At 35.9% G+C, this 17,884-nt stretch overlaps 1 protein-coding gene across 1 annotated transcript in view; it reads left to right on the top strand.

Moving 5' to 3' along the window:
• The window catches only part of USP32 (ubiquitin specific peptidase 32), a 202,820-nt gene that overhangs the window by 63,764 nt on the left and 121,172 nt on the right, over positions 1-17,884 (top strand). The window contains exon 2 of the mRNA XM_044744462.2: positions 2,261-2,388. Within this exon, the coding sequence (XP_044600397.2) occupies positions 2,261-2,388 (128 nt within the window). The remainder of the gene's footprint in view (positions 1-2,260; positions 2,389-17,884) is intronic.

Here is a 17,884-nt window from a genome sequence, read left to right as displayed (position 1 = left end):
TTACAGTAATTTCTGAGATGAGCTTTCTTCTGTTTTTCACTTTTTCATTCTCCAAAGGAAAAAAAAAGTAGTATTGTTGACACAAAATAACCAATAACCATTCCATAGATAAGAGAGATAAGGTAAATTTTACTTGAGCCAGAGTGAGGATTAAAACCCTGAAAGGCCTTAGAAAGCGGTCTGGAAAAGGATGGTTTTCTGTACAGTCTTAAACCTTTTTAGAACAGAAAACACACCCAGGGTACGTTTGATCAAAGTTTGAAAGAGGTATTTAGTTGCAAATTAGCAGGTCGACATGACCCTGATGCTGGGAAAGGAACTAATGGGCTGTACTAACAGGATGTAGGAGGGGAAGTTTGCGTTCTTGAGAGAGTGCATTGTTGAATGGTTAAAGCAGCTGTACAGTGTATGTTTGATAAGTCAGGTTTCTTAGTTCAAGGCTCATCGGTTTTGAACCGGATGGTTACCCCATATACTTCAATATGTGAAAATCTTTTGTCAGTCTATTGGGGGTGTTAATATTGTGAGTCCAATTTTTAAAGAATTAAGCATCTAATATTCACACTTTTCTCTAGCTACTTATTCAAGTATTAGTTCTCATTGTTTCATCATTGCCCTCCATGTTGCTAAACCCTGGACTTTCCCTCCCTATGACAAACATTTATTGAATGATAATCTATGTGCCAGGCATGCTTCAGTCTTTAAGTTGGTGGTCCTTTCTGCCTTACTTGAGGCTGTGGACCAGTCTCTTATTCCTGTTCTTTGGAGACTACACTCTTTTGTGTTTCATGTTCTAGCTATTCCTTATCAATCTTCTTTGAGTATTTTTTTCTTCCTCTGCAGACACTGTAAGCATTGGTTTCTTTCAGTTTTGTCTCTGTCTCATTATGCTTCTAATTCATGGTTTTAATTGCCACCTATATGCTGATGACTTCTAAGCTCTCCTAAGCTTTATACTCCTAATTGTAAAAGCCCAATGGATCCCCCAAAGGTTCTTATTCAATGGGTCCTTACCAGAATTTATCATCTTTTCTTCCTTACTTACTCTTTTCCGTACATTCCCTTTCTCCATGATCATACCATCCTTCGAGTTTTAGAATCCTGGATATTATTCTAGATTGCTTCTCCTTTCAGTCAAGCTGCAAGTTCTACTGACTTTTCTTTTTAGATGCTTCCCAGATTTAGCTCCTTTTGTTCTTGTAGTAGCAGACTCCTTTTTGCTTCCAGGTTTGTTCTGTTCTGTACACTGCTACCAGAGTGAACTATCTGAATTGTATCTGACTGTGCCCTGTTTCCTGTCTGCCTGGAGTTTGTATCTGAATTATATCTGACTATATCCCTTCCTTATGACAAAAGAGAATCTCTATGAATTAGTCAATGACTGCCTTTCTAGGTTTATCATTTACTACTCCCTGCCTTGTTTATTTTGTGCTAGTAACATAGAGTTGTCCATATGCTGTATATTTTATTGTACTTTGAAACAAACTTATCTCTGCCTGGCTTGCCCTTGTCCTTTTTGCTTGAATTAGCCTTTAAAATTTTATGTAATCATCCTCTGTGCGGATGTTTTCTCTTTCTTCTGCCACGGGCTAAAGGTACCATTTTCTGTTCTTCCATTGTGGTCATTGTACTGATGGTGTAATATTAAAGAGTATTTTTTTTTTTGTCCTTGTAGATTGTTCTATTCAGTGAAAAAAAGTTCTTCAATGCCTAAAATAAAGTAATGGCTCAGTAATTTTTTTTTTTTGATAGTAGGTGTCTGGCAATTTTAGGTTGTTAGAATCATCTATTTATAGATTACTTTCTTTGTAAATGATGACAAAATCTAAGCTAAACTTGGAGACTGTCATCCACATGGATAGATACTTGATCAAGGAGTACAAATAATATAATTTTTATCCTAAAGGAAATGTGTGCATTGCCTCTGAAAACATATTAATGCCAGAAACTAATGCCATTTAACTTACCTGCTAATTTGAAACACTTGTTACCTCTTCCTTGCCCCTCCCCAAAATTTGTATGCATAATTTAATGTTCTGTCATTGGAAGATAGTGGGTCACGAATTTTCATATTTATTTTGTAGATTAGATTTGAACATATTAGAATTATGACAAAATATCTTTGAGTTTTTTTACTTATCTGGAAAGAGATGTAATGTTTGCCAATTTTTGTTAGGAGCTGGGTTGAAAAAATGTAAAGATTTTGAGAGACTTTTTTTCTCTTCTGGTTTCTTATCCACCTTCTATTTCTGAATTACAGTTACAGATGTAGAGCTGAAAAGACTGAAAGATGCCTTCAAGAGGACCTGTGGGCTCTCATATTATATGGGCCAGCACTGCTTCATCAGGGAAGTGCTTGGGGATGGAGTGCCTCCAAAAGTTGCTGAGGTAATCTTTATGTTCTAGATTTTCCTTTGAGATAGTTATCCACCGGCCTGAATTCTTGAGGGGCGTCCTGGTCTTAACAGATTTAGTCTTCGCTACAGTTAATTTTCTTGCCGAGTAGGTAAACAGGTCTTGTTTTAGATGTCAATATGACTGTGCTCTTAGAGACCAACTGAGAGTACTACAGAGTTGCAATTCTGCTTCTTTTGTACATCTGAGCTTTAAACCCACTGATTATAATCAGGGGACCATTAGTATGACTGACTTCTTCTTATAGACTTTATCACTCTTATGTGATTTTTAGTGGGAGTATGTTTTATAAATTTTGTGTTAAAGAAAATCTTTCCATATAGTAAAAACCTAATTAAATTAATTCTAAAAAATTAAATTTTGTAAATGAAACACTAACTTATTAGAACTTGTCTTATTTAAATTCTACTAAAATTTTTAGATAGAGATAAAATGTGCTAAGTTGATATAAATATTCCCTTTCTAAAAATAATGACTTTACTATTTTATAGGCATATGCACAGATATGCATTATGTCATTCTAAATGTGAAATGAGAATAAAATTAATAAAACAGGGAAAATTATAGAAATTTTAAGCTTGGCATATTACATAGAACCTTAATTCACCATTCCTAATTAGTTACAGGTTCTATTTCTAACCTGTGTTGTGTGCTTTTTAACCTTCTGGTCTATATAATATGGAGATTACATTTGTTGTTTTTTTGTGTGTGTGTCTTAATTTTACTTGGGTAGGGATATATGTTCCATTAATTCTCTTATATGTATTCTTGTGTAAAATTATGTACTTTCTTGTGGCATTAATTTGGATTTATGACAGGGTTATCTTTTTTCCTAATACTATTTATTGGGTTCTCTGTTTCAGTATGAATTCGTTGTCCTGTTTTCTTTTAATTTTTTTGTCTTAAATGCTGGTATAATATAAAAATTTGGAATTTAGAATTTTTCATTTTAGGATGAAACTAGCAATTTAATGAGATATAATATAAGATGCCAGTTAGAGGAAGTGATTTAAACTGAGTCCATAGTAACTAATACAAGATGCTTCCAAATTCAAACATATACTGACTTCAGCCTTTCTCTCCCCTTGGCTCCTTTCTTAAGGTCAAAACTGTCAGACTCAGTGTAATTCATGGTGCTGGGAAAAACTTCGGTCAGATTTATCTGCCTACTCTCTTTGGATCATATATAAAGATTTACATATGTACATCTGTACACCTAAAAACAGATATCCGATCAGGTTTTTGTCCAATTTTTAAATGGATTGTCTTTTTATTCTTGAGTTGTAAGAGTTCTTTATATAATCCAGATACAAGTCCTTTATAAGATACATCATTTGTAAATATATTCTCCCATTCTGTAGATTGTCTTTTCATTCTCTTGATGTTGTCCTTTGAAACACAAAACTTTTAAATTTTAATGAAATCCAATTTACCTGTTTTTCGTTTTATCACTGGTGTTTTTGGTGTTGTATCTAAGAAACCATTGCCTAACTCAAAGTCACAATGATTTACTCTTCTGTTTTCTTCTAAGAGTTTTTAGCTCTTAGATTTAAGTCTCATCCATTTTGTGTTAATTTTTATGTATGATGTGAGGAGTCCCACTTCATTCTTTTGCAAATAGTTCTCTAGTTGTCTTAGCACTGTTTGTTGAAAAAACTATTCTTTCCCCATTGAATTGTCTTGTCAGTCTTGCTGAAAATCAGTTGGCCTTAATAAGCATAAGGTTTTATTTCTGGATTCTCAGTTCTATTTCTTTGATTTCTCTCTTTCCTTGCTTCAGTATCACATTGTCTTGATTACTCTAGCTTTATAGTAAGTTTCGAAATCAGACAATCTCATTCCTCCAACTTTGTTCTTGTTGAAGTTGTGTCTGTTCTGGGTCCTTTGTATTTACATATCAATTTTAGGATCGACTTGCCAATTTCTGCAAAAAGGGGATTTTGATAGGATTGCATTGAATTTGTAGTTTGATTTTTGGGAGTGTTGCCATTTTTAACAATATTAAACTCTTCTGATTCATGAAATTAGTGTCTTTCCATTTATTTAGATTTTTAATTTCTTTCAGTGATGTTTTACTTAAGTTTTCAGGGTGTAAGTCAAATGTCCATCAACTGAACAAAATGTAGTTTATTTATACAGTGGAATATTATTTGTTAATAAAAAGGAATGAAATTTTCTGATACGTGCATGGAGGAACGTTTAAAACATGCTAAGTCAGAAGCCAAACACACAAGACCACGTATTTTTTTTTATTCTATGTAAGTAGCCAAATCTGTAGAGACAGAAAATAGATTAGCGGCAGTTTGTTAAAAATTTAGGTGATTTTTTTTTTTTTCTGACTCGCTTGCGTGGCAGCTACGACTTCTTCCCTTGCTCTGATTTTGGAGAGACAATCCATGCATCCTGTATTTTGGAGGAATCTATCCTTCCTGGCATGTCAGGCTACTTGGTTGCCCTGTGATCTCAGCTCTCTGATCGGCTCAAGAAATGTTGTAATATGATAGTTTATCTGGCTTTTTCTTGTTTTTAGATTAGGAGTGACATACTTTCATGCTTTCTGTGTCTAAGGTGGAAGTGGAACTGCCTGCAGCATAATTGTTTTTTTTAAAGATTTTATTTATCCTTTTTCTCCCCAAAGCCCCCCGGTACATAGCTGTGTATTTTTAGTTGTGGGTCCTTCTAGTTGTGGCATGCAGGATGCCGCCTCAGCGTGGCTTGATGAGCGGTGGCATGTCTACGCCCAGGATCCAAACTGGCAAAATCCTGGGCCGCCACAGCGGAGTGCGTGAACTAACCACTTGACCACAGGGCTGGCCCCTGCAGCGTAATTTTTATGTAAATATTTCATATATTTCATTTCATCCAAAACTTTCAAGAGTCTTGCTCTGTCCTTTGGACTATCTGATAAGAGTCATCACTGCGTAGAATAATTAAAGTAATTGTTTACAAGAATGATCTTAATTTAAAATCGTAAAATCCACAATGATAGTTTCAAGCTTCAGTTTTGTTGTAGTTAACACTTTTTTATCTAAACTCTAGCACAGTATTAAACACAAATAAAAACTTTATAAATAGTTTTAGTGATGAACTTCTTTTGTCCTATTATTTACTGACCTAGGCTTATTTTAAGTGAGGAAGGGTACTATTGGCATATGGATATTGATTAGTACATATAATATATTGTGTAAATTATAAAGTATTATAAGAAACTAAGTACTTCTATCTTTAATTAATCTCTGGTATTTTCTCAGCAAAGGAAGTCTTTATAGTTTCTCACACAGTAATCTCAAAGGATGAGTGAACCCTGTTAAATTCTGTTCTGGAACAGTTTCAACATTCATATAAAGTGAGCTTGTGGCTTATTTGAGGCATCTCTCCAAAACAGGCAGATCAGTAGATGGACTTAATCAGCTTTTTTGTGTATTTGGGAAAAGGAGAGAATTTATGAGTGTAATTCATCTTACAGTGCAGTTATTTGCTAAAGTGGACATAAGTTATAAATGGAAGTATGGGTGTGAGCAGATAGTTGTTTGTTTGTTTGTTTTTTGTGAGTAAGGTTCACCCTGAGCTAACATCTGTTGCCAATCCTTCTGTTTTTTCGCTTGAGGAAGATTAGCCCTGAGCTAACGTCTGTGCCTGTCTTCCTCTACTTTGTTTGTGGGATGCCTCCACCGCATGGCTGATGAGTGGAGTAGGTCCGCACCTGGAATCTGAACCCCAGGCTGCCGAAGCGCAGGGTGCAGAACTTTAACCACTCTGCCACAGGGCTAGCCCCTGGGCAGGTAGTTGTGAAGCTTGAATTTAGTTTTAGAGGATGGAATGGAGGATAGAATGGAGGATCTCTGTTCTGTGGCTGCAGGGGAATAAAGTTAAGTGATGGGATTTATAAACAAATGGTTAGTTGGAAAGGTAAGAAAGTAATCTTTCCACTGTATATGGCCTTTGTGAGACTTTTCTTAAAATCCTCTGGAGAGCTTGGACCTTAAATCTGGGTGAAGAGGGTCACCTACTCTTGGTGAGATTCTGAAATTAATGGGTTGAGACACAATAGGAATATTTTACTGTCAATATCTCCATAAGAAGAGCCACAGGAGTCACTTAAGCTGCCAATCATGGATGGAAAGAGAACTTTATTCCCTAGTTAATGTGTTTTTCTTTTTTTTTGGGTGAGGAAGATTGGCCCTGAGCTCAGGTCTGTTGCCAGTCTTCCTCTTCTTGCTTGAGGAAGATTGTCCCTGAGCTACCACCTGTGCCAATCTTCTTCTATTTTGTATGTGGGATGCTGCCACAGCATGGCTTTGATGAGCAGTGTGTAGGTCTGCTCCTGGGATCTGAACCCATGAACCCTGGGCTGCCAAAGTGGAGCATGTGAACTTAACTACTATGCCACTGGGCTGGCCCCCTAATCAGTGTTTTTCTTTATAGTAGAAGTAATAACATGTAGTCATATGCCCATAATGATGTTTTGGGCAACAACAGACTGCATAATAATGATGGTGCTCCCATAAGATTATAATGGAGCTGAGAAATTTCTATTATCTAGTGATGTTGTAACTATTGTAACATCATAGTGCAGTGCATTACTCATGTGTTTGTGGTGATGCTGGTATAAACAGATCTACTACACAGCCAGTCATATAAAAATATACCACATACAATTATGTACAGTACATAATATATAATAATAAAAGACTATGTCACTGTTTTATGTATTTACCGTGCTTTTTATTGTTATTTTAGAGTGTACTCTTTCTACTTATAAAAAAAGAAGTTTACTGTAAAACAGTATGCCATCTTATGCTGGCAGTAGCCTCATCCATCTTGTGTTTACTGCATCTCTTGATTGCATCATTTTCTCTTGTGCTTGATTTAATCTCCTACTGTTTTGTTCATCTTGGTCCCTAGCATACAGAATCCACTACTAATGTTGCCAGTAAGAGGCCATGTCAAGTAATAGACCTGGAAATGAGATTAAAAGTGATTAAGGACTGCAGAGGTGGAAAATCACTGATGGTTATTGCTCACCAGTCAGGCATGTCCCATTCCACCGTAGCTGCAATCCTGAAGAACAAGAACAAAGTGATGGCAGCTGTTAAAGGATCCGCTTCATTGAAGGCAAAAAGATTAACAAAAATTTGAGAAGGGCCTATATCAGACATGGAGAAACTTATAATGACCTGGATTGAAGATACAGAAGCGTATCCCTGTCAGCACCATGATGATCATGAGCATGGCTAAAACAAAAAGTTTGTTTGCAATGTTGAAAGAAAAGGCTGATGATTACTGTTAGCTGTTGAATTTACTGCTAGCTCTGGGTGGTTTAAATGATTCAAGAATTGTTATTACTTAATATGAAAGTGAGTGTTGAGTGTGAGTGCTGATGTGAAGGGAGCTGAAGAATTTTTGGAAACTCCAAATAAGCTGATTGTGGAGGAGAATTGCTTTCCAGAGCAAATATGCAGTATGGATGAAACCTCCCTATTCTGGAAACAGATGCCTAAAAGAACGGTTATCCATAAGGAGGCCAGGACAATGCCAGGTTTCACAACTTTTAAGGACAGGGTAACAGTCTTGTTTGGGGGTAGTGTTGCAGGCTACAAATTGAAACTCTTTGTGATCTGGCACAGTGAAAACCCCAGGGCCTTCAAGCATATCAGTAAGCACACACTGCCAGTGTACAGGAGCAGTAAGAAGTCATGGATGACCCAACTCCTCTTCCAACATCCCCTCATGCATTGCTATGCCAGGAAAATGGAGAAGTACTATTTGGAGAGTAACATACCTTTCAAGATTTTGCTTATTGTTGATAATGCTCCCAGACATCCTCGTTTTATTGGTGATCTTCATCCCAATATCAAAGCAGTGTTTCTCTCTCCAAACATCACTTCTTTGATCCAACCAATGGATCAAGGAGTTATGTAGGCATACTTCGGAGACATTGCAGGTTCAGTTCCAGACCATTGCAATATAGCTAGTCACGTGAATTTTTTGGTTTTCCAGTGCATATAAAAGCTATGTTTATACTATACTGTAGTCTGTTAAGTATTCTATAGCATTATTTCTAAAAACACAATGTCCATACCTTAATTAAAAAGTACTTAACTGCTAAAAATCACTAACCATCATCTGAGCCTTTAGCAAGTCATAATCTTTGCTGGTGGAGGGTCTTGTAAAAAAATGCAATATTGGTGAAGTGCAATAAAACTAGGTATGCCTGTAGCAGCTTTTAAGGCCTACCACCTGAGGAAGACCTTTGCCCAGGTTATTGCTGCAACTGAGTAAGACACTGAGAAGATGCTGATGCAGTTCTGGAAGGATTACAACTTCTGTGACTGCATTGAGAACCTTACTTGGGCTTAGGGTGATGCCACCAAGGAGTGTATGAATGACATCTGGAAGAGGACACACAAGTTCATCCATGACTTCAAAGGATTTGCTAAGGATGAGGAAGTTGCAAAAATCAAGAGGGCTGTGGTTGAGATGGCAGACAACTTTAACCTGGGTGTGGATGAGGATGACACTGAGGAGCTCCTAGAGGTGGTTCCTGAGGAACTGACTAATGTGGAATTGTTGGAACTGGAACAGGAATGTATCGCTGAAGAAGAGGTAAAAGAAAAGGGAACTTGAAGAGAAGAAAAAGAACCCCCAAGAAAACTCACAGTGAAGGGTTTTGCAGACCTCAGCAAGCTCCTCAAAAAATCTGAAACATGGTCCCTAACACTGAAAGGCTTTTACTAGTAGAGAGAAATGTTCATGGTGTATTATCTGCTTACAAGCAAATCTGTGATGAAAAAAAGAAACAAACTAAGCAAACCACCATGGACATATTTCTGAAAAGAATGACAACTCCTCAAGAAAAAGCTCAAGCAGGGCCAGCCCTGGTGGCATAGTGATTAAGTTTGGTATGCTCTGCTTTGGCAGCCTGAGTTCAGTTCCTAGGCTCAGACTTACACCACTTGTCAGTGGCCATGCTGTGGCAGTGGCTCACATACAAAAAAAATGAGGAAGATTGGCAACAGATATTAGCTCAGGACAAATCTTCCTCAGCAAAAAAAAAAACTCAAGTGGGTTCTTCAGGATGTATTCCAGAAGAAGGCATTGTTAGTGTAGCAGATGATAGCTCCATGTGTGTTATTACCTCTGAAGACTTTATAGTGGGACAGGATGTGGAGGTGGAAGAGAGTGATATTGATGATCCTGACCCTGTGTAGGCTTGGGTGAATGTGTGGGTTAGTGTCTTAGTTTTAACAAAAAAAGTTGGAAAAAAAACATTTTAAAAATAGAAAAAAGCTTATAGAGTAAGGATATAAGGAAAGCAAATATTTTTGTACAGTTATGCAATGTGTTTGTGTTTTAAGCTAAGTGTTATTATGAAAGAATCAAAAAGTTAAAAAAAATTAGTTTATAATGTAAAAAAGTTATAGTAAGCCAAGGTTAATTTATTATTGAAGACAGAAAAATTTTTTTTTTCTTCTCCACAAAGCCCCCATGGCACATAGTTATATATTCTAGTTGTGAGTGTCTCTAGTTGTGCTATGTGGGATACCACCTCAGCATGGCCTGATGAACGGTGCCATGTCTGCACCCAGGATCTAAACAGGCGAAACCCTGGGCTGCTGAAGTGGAGCGTGGGAACTTAACCACTCGGCCACAGGGCTAGCCCCAAAAAATACTTTTTTATAAATTTAGTGTAGCCTAAGTGTACAATGTTTATAAAGTCTACAGTAGTGTATAGTAATGTCCTAGGCCTTCACATTCACTCACCACTCACTCACTGACTCACCTAGAGCAACTTCTGGTCTTGCAAGATCCATTCATGGTAAGTGCCCTATACAGCTGTACCATTTTACTTTTACACCATATTTTTACTGTACCTTTTCTATGTTTAGATACACAAATACCATTGTGTTACAGTTGCCTATAGTATTCAGTGCAGTAACATGCTGTACAGGTTTGTAGTGTAGGAATAGTAGGCTGTACCATATGGCCTAGGTGTGTAGTAGTCTATACAAGTACACTCTATGATGTTTGCACAATGATGAAACTACCTGAGGACTTATTTCTCAGAATGTATCCCCGTTCTTAAGCGACCCATGACTGTATATCTTTCAAGTGCAAGGAAAGGTATTTTTGGCATCTTAGTGCAAAAGAATGATGAGCTTAAAAAGACAATAACTTGAGTCCTTAATATATTAATTAAGGAGGCAATGTAAATTTCTAAATTATATAGCTACTCTCTTTTAGAAAATATTTTTGTGGGCCGGCCCGGTGGCACAGCAGTTAAGTTCACATGTTCTGCTTTGGTGGCCCAGCGTTTGCTGGTTTGGATCCTGGGTGTGGACATGGCACTGCTTGGCAAGCCATGCTGTGGCAGGCATCCCACATATAAAAAGTAGAGGAAGATGGGCATGGATGTTAGCTCAGGGCCAGTCTTCCTCAGCAAAAAGAGGAAGATTGGCAGCAGATGTTAGCTCAGGGCTAATCTTCCTCAAAAAAAAAAAAAAAATGGGGGGAGGAAGAGGGAAATTTATCTCAAATTGAACTGAACTCTCATTTTTTACCTTCTCTGAAGACTTGCTTTGATAAATTCTAAGATAGAGGCTATTTTGGATGAGGAATAAGAGCTCATGGCAGTTTACAATTTTTAGAATTTGAGCATTGATTTCATTAGACTCATTGTTTCTAGGATAGATTAGTGTAATTAATGTTTTGATGCAATTCTGATCTTGCTTATAATAGTAACCATGTATTATTTGATAAAATATTAAATGAATAGAATTTGAGGGGATTGAGAAAGCATGGTCAAAACTAGGTAAATGAGAAGTAAATGAAAAATGTATTCTTCTTGAAATTGGAGTTTTCTGAACCAAGGCCACTTATTCTTAATAATCCAGTGTTTATATTTTTTAGAGTATTACCTATTCCCCAATCCCCTCCCCCGGAAATCTAATAACAGAACATTTCCATGTAGTATTAATTTGTAATGTATCCTATTGTTTTTGCATTCACTTAAAAGTGGTTTTCACCATTTACAAAATCTGCCAGGCAAGTGAATTTATAGTAGCTTCTCATTAGCTGTTTCTTTTAACTGGACACTCCTAAATCTCTATCCCAGGATTGATTTCAGTTCTGGATACTGGCTAGTATAGTAATACCACTCCACCATAATAGTAATACCATTATTCTGCAAAATCCTCTTACAAGAATGACCAGGACAGTGACCAAGAAACCATACTCCTGAAGTCAGTTAGCTTTGCTAACTTTGCAATCTTTGAACATTTAACCATTTCCAAATTAGAGAAAAATGCACGTTTTAAGCAAAAGCACTCTTAGAGCCTGGAGTGTTTTCAGACATAGTGATGAACATGTGAAAACAAACAGCTGATTAGTAGTATATTTTTCCATTAGTGTTGGTAAATTTATGCTTAGGTATTCATATTACATTTAGATGGCCTTTGGGAGTAAGGACATTCATTTACTAGATAGTCCAGGTTTAAGGGGACTATTTGATCATAGAATAATGATTTGTGTTTGTTTTCTTGTTTTGATGTTAGTTGATTGGTATTATTGATTTTATCCCTTTATGTTGGGTTTACTAGCATCTCGGGTAACAAACTTTCTTGACTACTCTAGTCATTGCTTTTTAGCTCTTGATACTATTGATCATTGACTGTTGTAATATACAATAACTAATGTGTTTATGTGAACCAGAGAAAAACAGCTAATGTTTTCATTTGTTTATGTTTAGATACACAAATACCATTACAGTAAGTCCTGATCTTGGTGTTATAGCTGACAGGAGAACTCTAAGCAGCATACTGCTTTAAAATCTTTCTTTGTAACTCGAATCTGTAAAATATTCACTAGTCTTTATGTTTAACTGCATCACTTTTTTCACAGTGTAGTGTTCATGCTGGGTCTTAAGTTTCATTGTTTTTCAGTATTTCTCTTTGTAAGATGAGACAAAAAAAGATTCCAAGTGTTCTGTTAGATGAAGATAATAACAGGATGTATCACTCTCTTGTAAAATTACATAAGGACTTTTAAAAAATGGTAGAGGGCTGGCCCTGTGGCATAGTGGTTAAAATTCCGTGCATTCTGCTTTGGTGGCCCAGGTTCGTGGGTTTGGATCCCTGGCACGGACCTAAACCACTTGTCAACCATGCTGTGGCAGCGACTCACATATGAAGTAGAGGAAGATTGGCACAGAAGTTAGCTTAGGGCTAATCTTCCTCAAAAAAAAAAAGTGCATTATTGTCTTGATAGTTCTTAACTGCCAACTTTTAGCCTAGAGTGGTTTTTAAACAGCTTCATAAACTATTGAAAAACAGAGTTTATAGTAGAAGAGGTGTCTTTATAGTAGAAGAGGTGTCATTTCATTAAGCATAATGGGACTAGTGAGTTCCCTGTATAAAACATTACATCAAGTACATTCTATAAATTATGAATGTTATAAGTGGTATGCCAGATGTCAAAGAAGGTATTCACTTATATTGGTACTAAAAATTACTCTTATAGAAAATAACTTATGCATAATCAGCTATTTTGAATCCTTGTGTATTAACTGAGCTACTGAAATGACTAGTATAGTAGATGATAAAAATAATTGGTATCCTTTTCAAGCCAGTCTTCCTAAGACACTTCAATCCAACAGCATATTCCTTAATTGGTATTATAAGATAAAATAAGGTTGATTTAATTTATAGCTTGCAGGATTAAAAACTCTGTCAAAATTTAGCTAATAAAGTTTAGCTGAGTTGGCCTATAGAAATTGTAAAATTCATATAAAGAGAATTCTAAATTGTAGGGAAAGCAGTTTGAGTGAATGTAGAAGGGACGTGTCTGAATTCTTGTCCTTTGCCCATCTCGCCCTATACCCACAGGTAGAATAAGTATAGCTATATTTTATTGAGTACCTACCTAATAAATTTATATTTTTAGCAGAAATGGAAGTATTTTTATGTTTGCCTTACATATGGCAGTTATTATCTTTTAAGACAGTCATCTTTGACTACTATCAGTTATTGTATTCAATATTTAGATTAAAATGTAGGGAGACGGTTTGCAAAATACAGTTGAACTTTGTATATTTCTATATTTTTGTCATTAAGTGGTACGTGTAAGAATCCTTCCTTAATGTATTTCTAAATGTAATTCCTTGATGCTTTATTTTTTCTGTGTAGCTGATTGAAAATATGAAGAGAAAAGAGTTTGTGTCTTTTGTACTTACAGATTTAGGGTACACTGTTTCCTGCCCAGTTCGCCTTTAAGCTATAAGAACATCCTGAAAGCACCATTTGGAGAATTGGAGGTGTTGTCCCAAATATTATGCTATTGTGAAAAATGGTGAACTTTAAAAAATTGTTAGCTATGTAATGGCTAACATTACATGCTATATACATTGTAGTTTTAAATACAGTCATATGTTGCTTAATGATGAGGATACGGTCTGAGAAATGCGTTAAGATGATTTCGTTGTTGTACGAACATCATAGAGTGTACTTACACAAACCTAGATGTTATATCATATGACACACCTAGGCTACGTAGTACTAATCTTATGGGACCACTGTTGTATATGCAGTCTCTTGTTGACTGGAATGTCATTATGTGGTGCGTGACTGTGCAAGTATGTACAATACATAAGCAATATAACTACATGTATTGTAGTTTCAAGTATAAATACATAAAATCTTATGATCATCAAAAATTGTGGTTTTACAATTAATTTTGTAATTAAGGAACATTTCGGTCAATTTTGGGATTTTCAGGGATGTTTTCTTAGGAAATAAATGGCATGAAGAAACAGCAATATATCCTTCTGTGTTCATGCAAACTGGTATAGGATAGCAAATTATTTATTGAAAAATGGTTATATATTGCAGCTGAAAAGGAAGTCCTTAGTATTGTCCATCCTTTTTTCACAGTATTTTTCTTTACTGAGAATCTTTCATTTATTCCCATTATCTAAATTAGATATTTGTTATAAAATGTCTATGATTTTTGTGAATGCATAAAAGTTCTTTGAAATAAACTCAAAATAATAGCATATAATAAATGAATTACAATACATACAGTAAAACTTAGCATTGTATTTTCTCTCATTAGTTAACTTTTCTCAATAATATACATTTTAAAATTAATCCATGGGAATATGTTTTAAAGACATCTTGTCCTATATTTTTACCTGCTAAAGCTAAATAATTGAAGTCTTTAATTTCTGATTATTTTTTCTCAGAGGTGATACTAATATAATATATTTCTTCACTGGGCTGTCTTTCTTTGACATTCTTCCTTTTAAATAGAAGCAGGTTAAAAATGTCCATTCTATTCATCATAAATATCGCAAGATGTTCTTTACAATGAGAATTTTCTTTATATTACTTTGTAAAATTATATTTGATGACTCAGCAATAAAAAGGAAGCTCTGTTGATATATGCAACATGAATGAATCAGAATCATTATGCTTAGTGAAAGAATCCAAGTAAAAATAGAGTACATGCTTATGATTCCATTCATATAAAATTCTAGAAAATGCAAAGTAATCCATCATGAGAGAAAGCTTACCTGGAGACTGGATGCTGGTGTTGGTGCAGGAAAAAGAAGAGGGAGGTATAAATTACATGGAGACATGAGGAAACTTTTGAGGTGATGGAAATGTTTGTTATTTGTTTTCTTGATTGTGGTAGTGATTTCAGTGGTAAGACTTGACATATGACAAAACTAATTAGTTGTACACTTTAAAGATGTGCAGTTTATCGTACTTCAGTTATTCCTCAAAAACTTTGTAAAAGATTTAATTAGATCTACTTTTGAGTTTTTCAGGAAGAATACTTGTATTACTTGGAAAAGTGAGCCTGAAATATAAAAATTGGCTATTGACAGAATAGATCATTTCCTTTTCAATCTTAGTTAGGATATTTGGATTTTAGTTGTAACTTTATTTACTTCGTGATCTTTTCCTAGTTACTTAAGTTCTGAGGCAAAAGAACCTCCAAACTTTTGATCAGAATTGTTGTAGAAATTTAGGTATATGACCAGCTTGACTGTAATTAGAAGTGTTAGAAGTGCAGTTAAATTGTGATATTCTGTTGACTTTGAGATCTGCCTGGAATGGAGGGGAGAAGGATGTGGGCTAGGTTAGGGTGGGAAAGTTGGGGCAATGAAAGGAAGGAATTACCAGTGATAAATTTGGAACTCTGCCTTTTCTCTCCTGATTTGAAGTTATGGATTAAATTAAGCTTTTAGAAAATTGAGGTTAAAGCAAAGAGATTCCAGCATAAGATCATTAAGAATATAAGATCCAGGATAACTAGCTTCTAAGAAAAGTGTGACTAATAAAGCAGGATAAGAACAGACAAGGGGAGCCAGTTGTGAGGACAAGGATCCAATCTTAGGATCATGGATTAAGGGATGGAACAGCAAAGAAGAAAGCTATCCAGGATATCTCCATAGGCAGAATCCAGGGATACTAACTCCAAGGAGAGCGATTTTGACTTGAAACCTAGTAGTTGAACCTGAAGCCTTAACAGCCTTCTTCAAGCACTCGTGGGTCTGAGGAGAATTCAGCTTCTTCCTTGGGTTGGAAATAAGTCAGCTATCAAAAAGGGACAGATATTTGCTTTAAAGGAAGCTAGTGAGTGGAAAGGGAGTTATAAGCTAGAACTTCAAAGAAATTAATTATTTTAAGCCAATGCCAAGCTAGTTGAGAGAGTATACCAATAATTTACCTCATTGATGTCTAGCGTCGTTGTAGTTTATGCTCTTAAGTATCTCCTGTAGTTGTGTATTTGAATAGACTTAAGTAGACAAGGTATCTTCAGAGACAAGAAAAGAGAGAGTGAATCTCAGGACTTGCTGTCTGTAACAGTAGGAAGTTACCTAACGCAGAGGTAGTAAGTAGTCTGGTTTCTCCAAACACCCTGGGATTAGCTTTTTGGTCTGATAGTCTGTCAGCTATAAATAGGTAATGTACAGAGGTATTCTAGATATTTTGTTTAGGTAAGGCTCCTTTGCTTTCAAACTTGAGGAAAGGAGAGAAGTAGTAAGGAGTGCTCTGTTCTTATGTGAAAAAATGTGGATTGTAGGGCCAATATAATACCAAGAATATGGAGCAACTAACATGTTTTAGTTTTTTCTGAAAATACTATTTAATATTTTCACTTTAAATTTAACAATTTATTCTTTAACGGTAAAGTAACTTGGCAGAGTAGTAATCTATGTAAATAAAATTAATTTCTGTCTCTTAGAATATCTTGCGAAAATAACCAGACTTATTTTCATAAAACTTGGTAAGCTGATTTGGGGAGATAGGACTTAAATTATAACCTATCCTATACTATGTGCATGGGTTTTCCTTTGGTTATTTTCTGGAGGAACCTCAAAGAGATAGGCGTCTTACAGAGTGCCTCATACTGAAGTCCAAGAATTCCATGTGACTTCCACAAGTATTAAGTCCCAGTTGAATGAGAAAATAAACCATGGTGTCAGATATAGACCCCAGATCGAGTTACAAGGTCAAATGGTCTGAAATGCAGGCTTTGATTTATGATTGATCTCTGTGTCAGTGGGAAATGCATCACTACCCTCTGCTCCTCAAAACCCCCATTGACTAAATTTATTACTTTTATTTTTCTTTCATGTAAAAGAATTTCAAAGGTAAGCATTGCAGGGATTCAATGGCAGCTCCACTTTGTCATTAGGGACCCAGGCCCCATTTGATCAAAGAGCCTTTCCAGAAGTCCGCACATTGACTTCCAGTTACATCTCCTTGGTTATTCCTAGTTACAAGAGACTCTGGGAAATGTAAGTTTAAACAGGAACATTAGTATCTTGGAAGAAATTGGGGTTCTGTCACTGAGGAAGAAAGGAAATATGGAATGTGTTACCAGCTAACACTTTCTACCACAGGCTTGTATCATAGATTAGACAGTATCGTGGAAGCTTGTTATTCCTATATAGATGAAAATTTTATTTAATAAAATTGCCTGGGCTGGCCCTGTGGCCTAGTGGTTAAGTTTGCATGCTCTGCTTCGGTGGCCCAGGGTTTCAGTGGTTCGGATCCCGGGCACGGACTTGGCACCGCTCATTAGACCACGCTGAGGCAGCATCCCACATGCCACAACTAGAAGGACTCACAACTGAAAAAATATACAACTATGTACTGGAGGGATTTGGGGAGAAAAAGCAGGAAAAAAAAAAGAAGATTGGCAACAGTTGTTAGTCATGTGCCAATCTTTAAAAAGAAATTGCCTTTTAAAAAATGTGTATGCAGTAAATGTTTTAGTTATATTATTTAAACTGAATTACAGTGCTCTTTTGTTTCAGTTGCTTAATTGTTCTAAAAGAAATAGGTTATCCTTGCCCATGGCACACGATTTAAAACTTACTGAAATGTTTTTAGTGAAAAGTAATCCTTCTCCATTTTATCCCCATTACCTGGAGTCCTTCCTCAGCAGTAACTAGTTA

This window comes from Equus asinus, chromosome 13 (genome assembly GCF_041296235.1).
Source record: "Equus asinus isolate D_3611 breed Donkey chromosome 13, EquAss-T2T_v2, whole genome shotgun sequence".
Lineage (NCBI taxonomy): Eukaryota > Metazoa > Chordata > Mammalia > Perissodactyla > Equidae > Equus > Equus asinus.
Note: the sequence above shows the minus strand (reverse complement) of the source record. Positions and strands in the feature narration are given on the sequence as shown.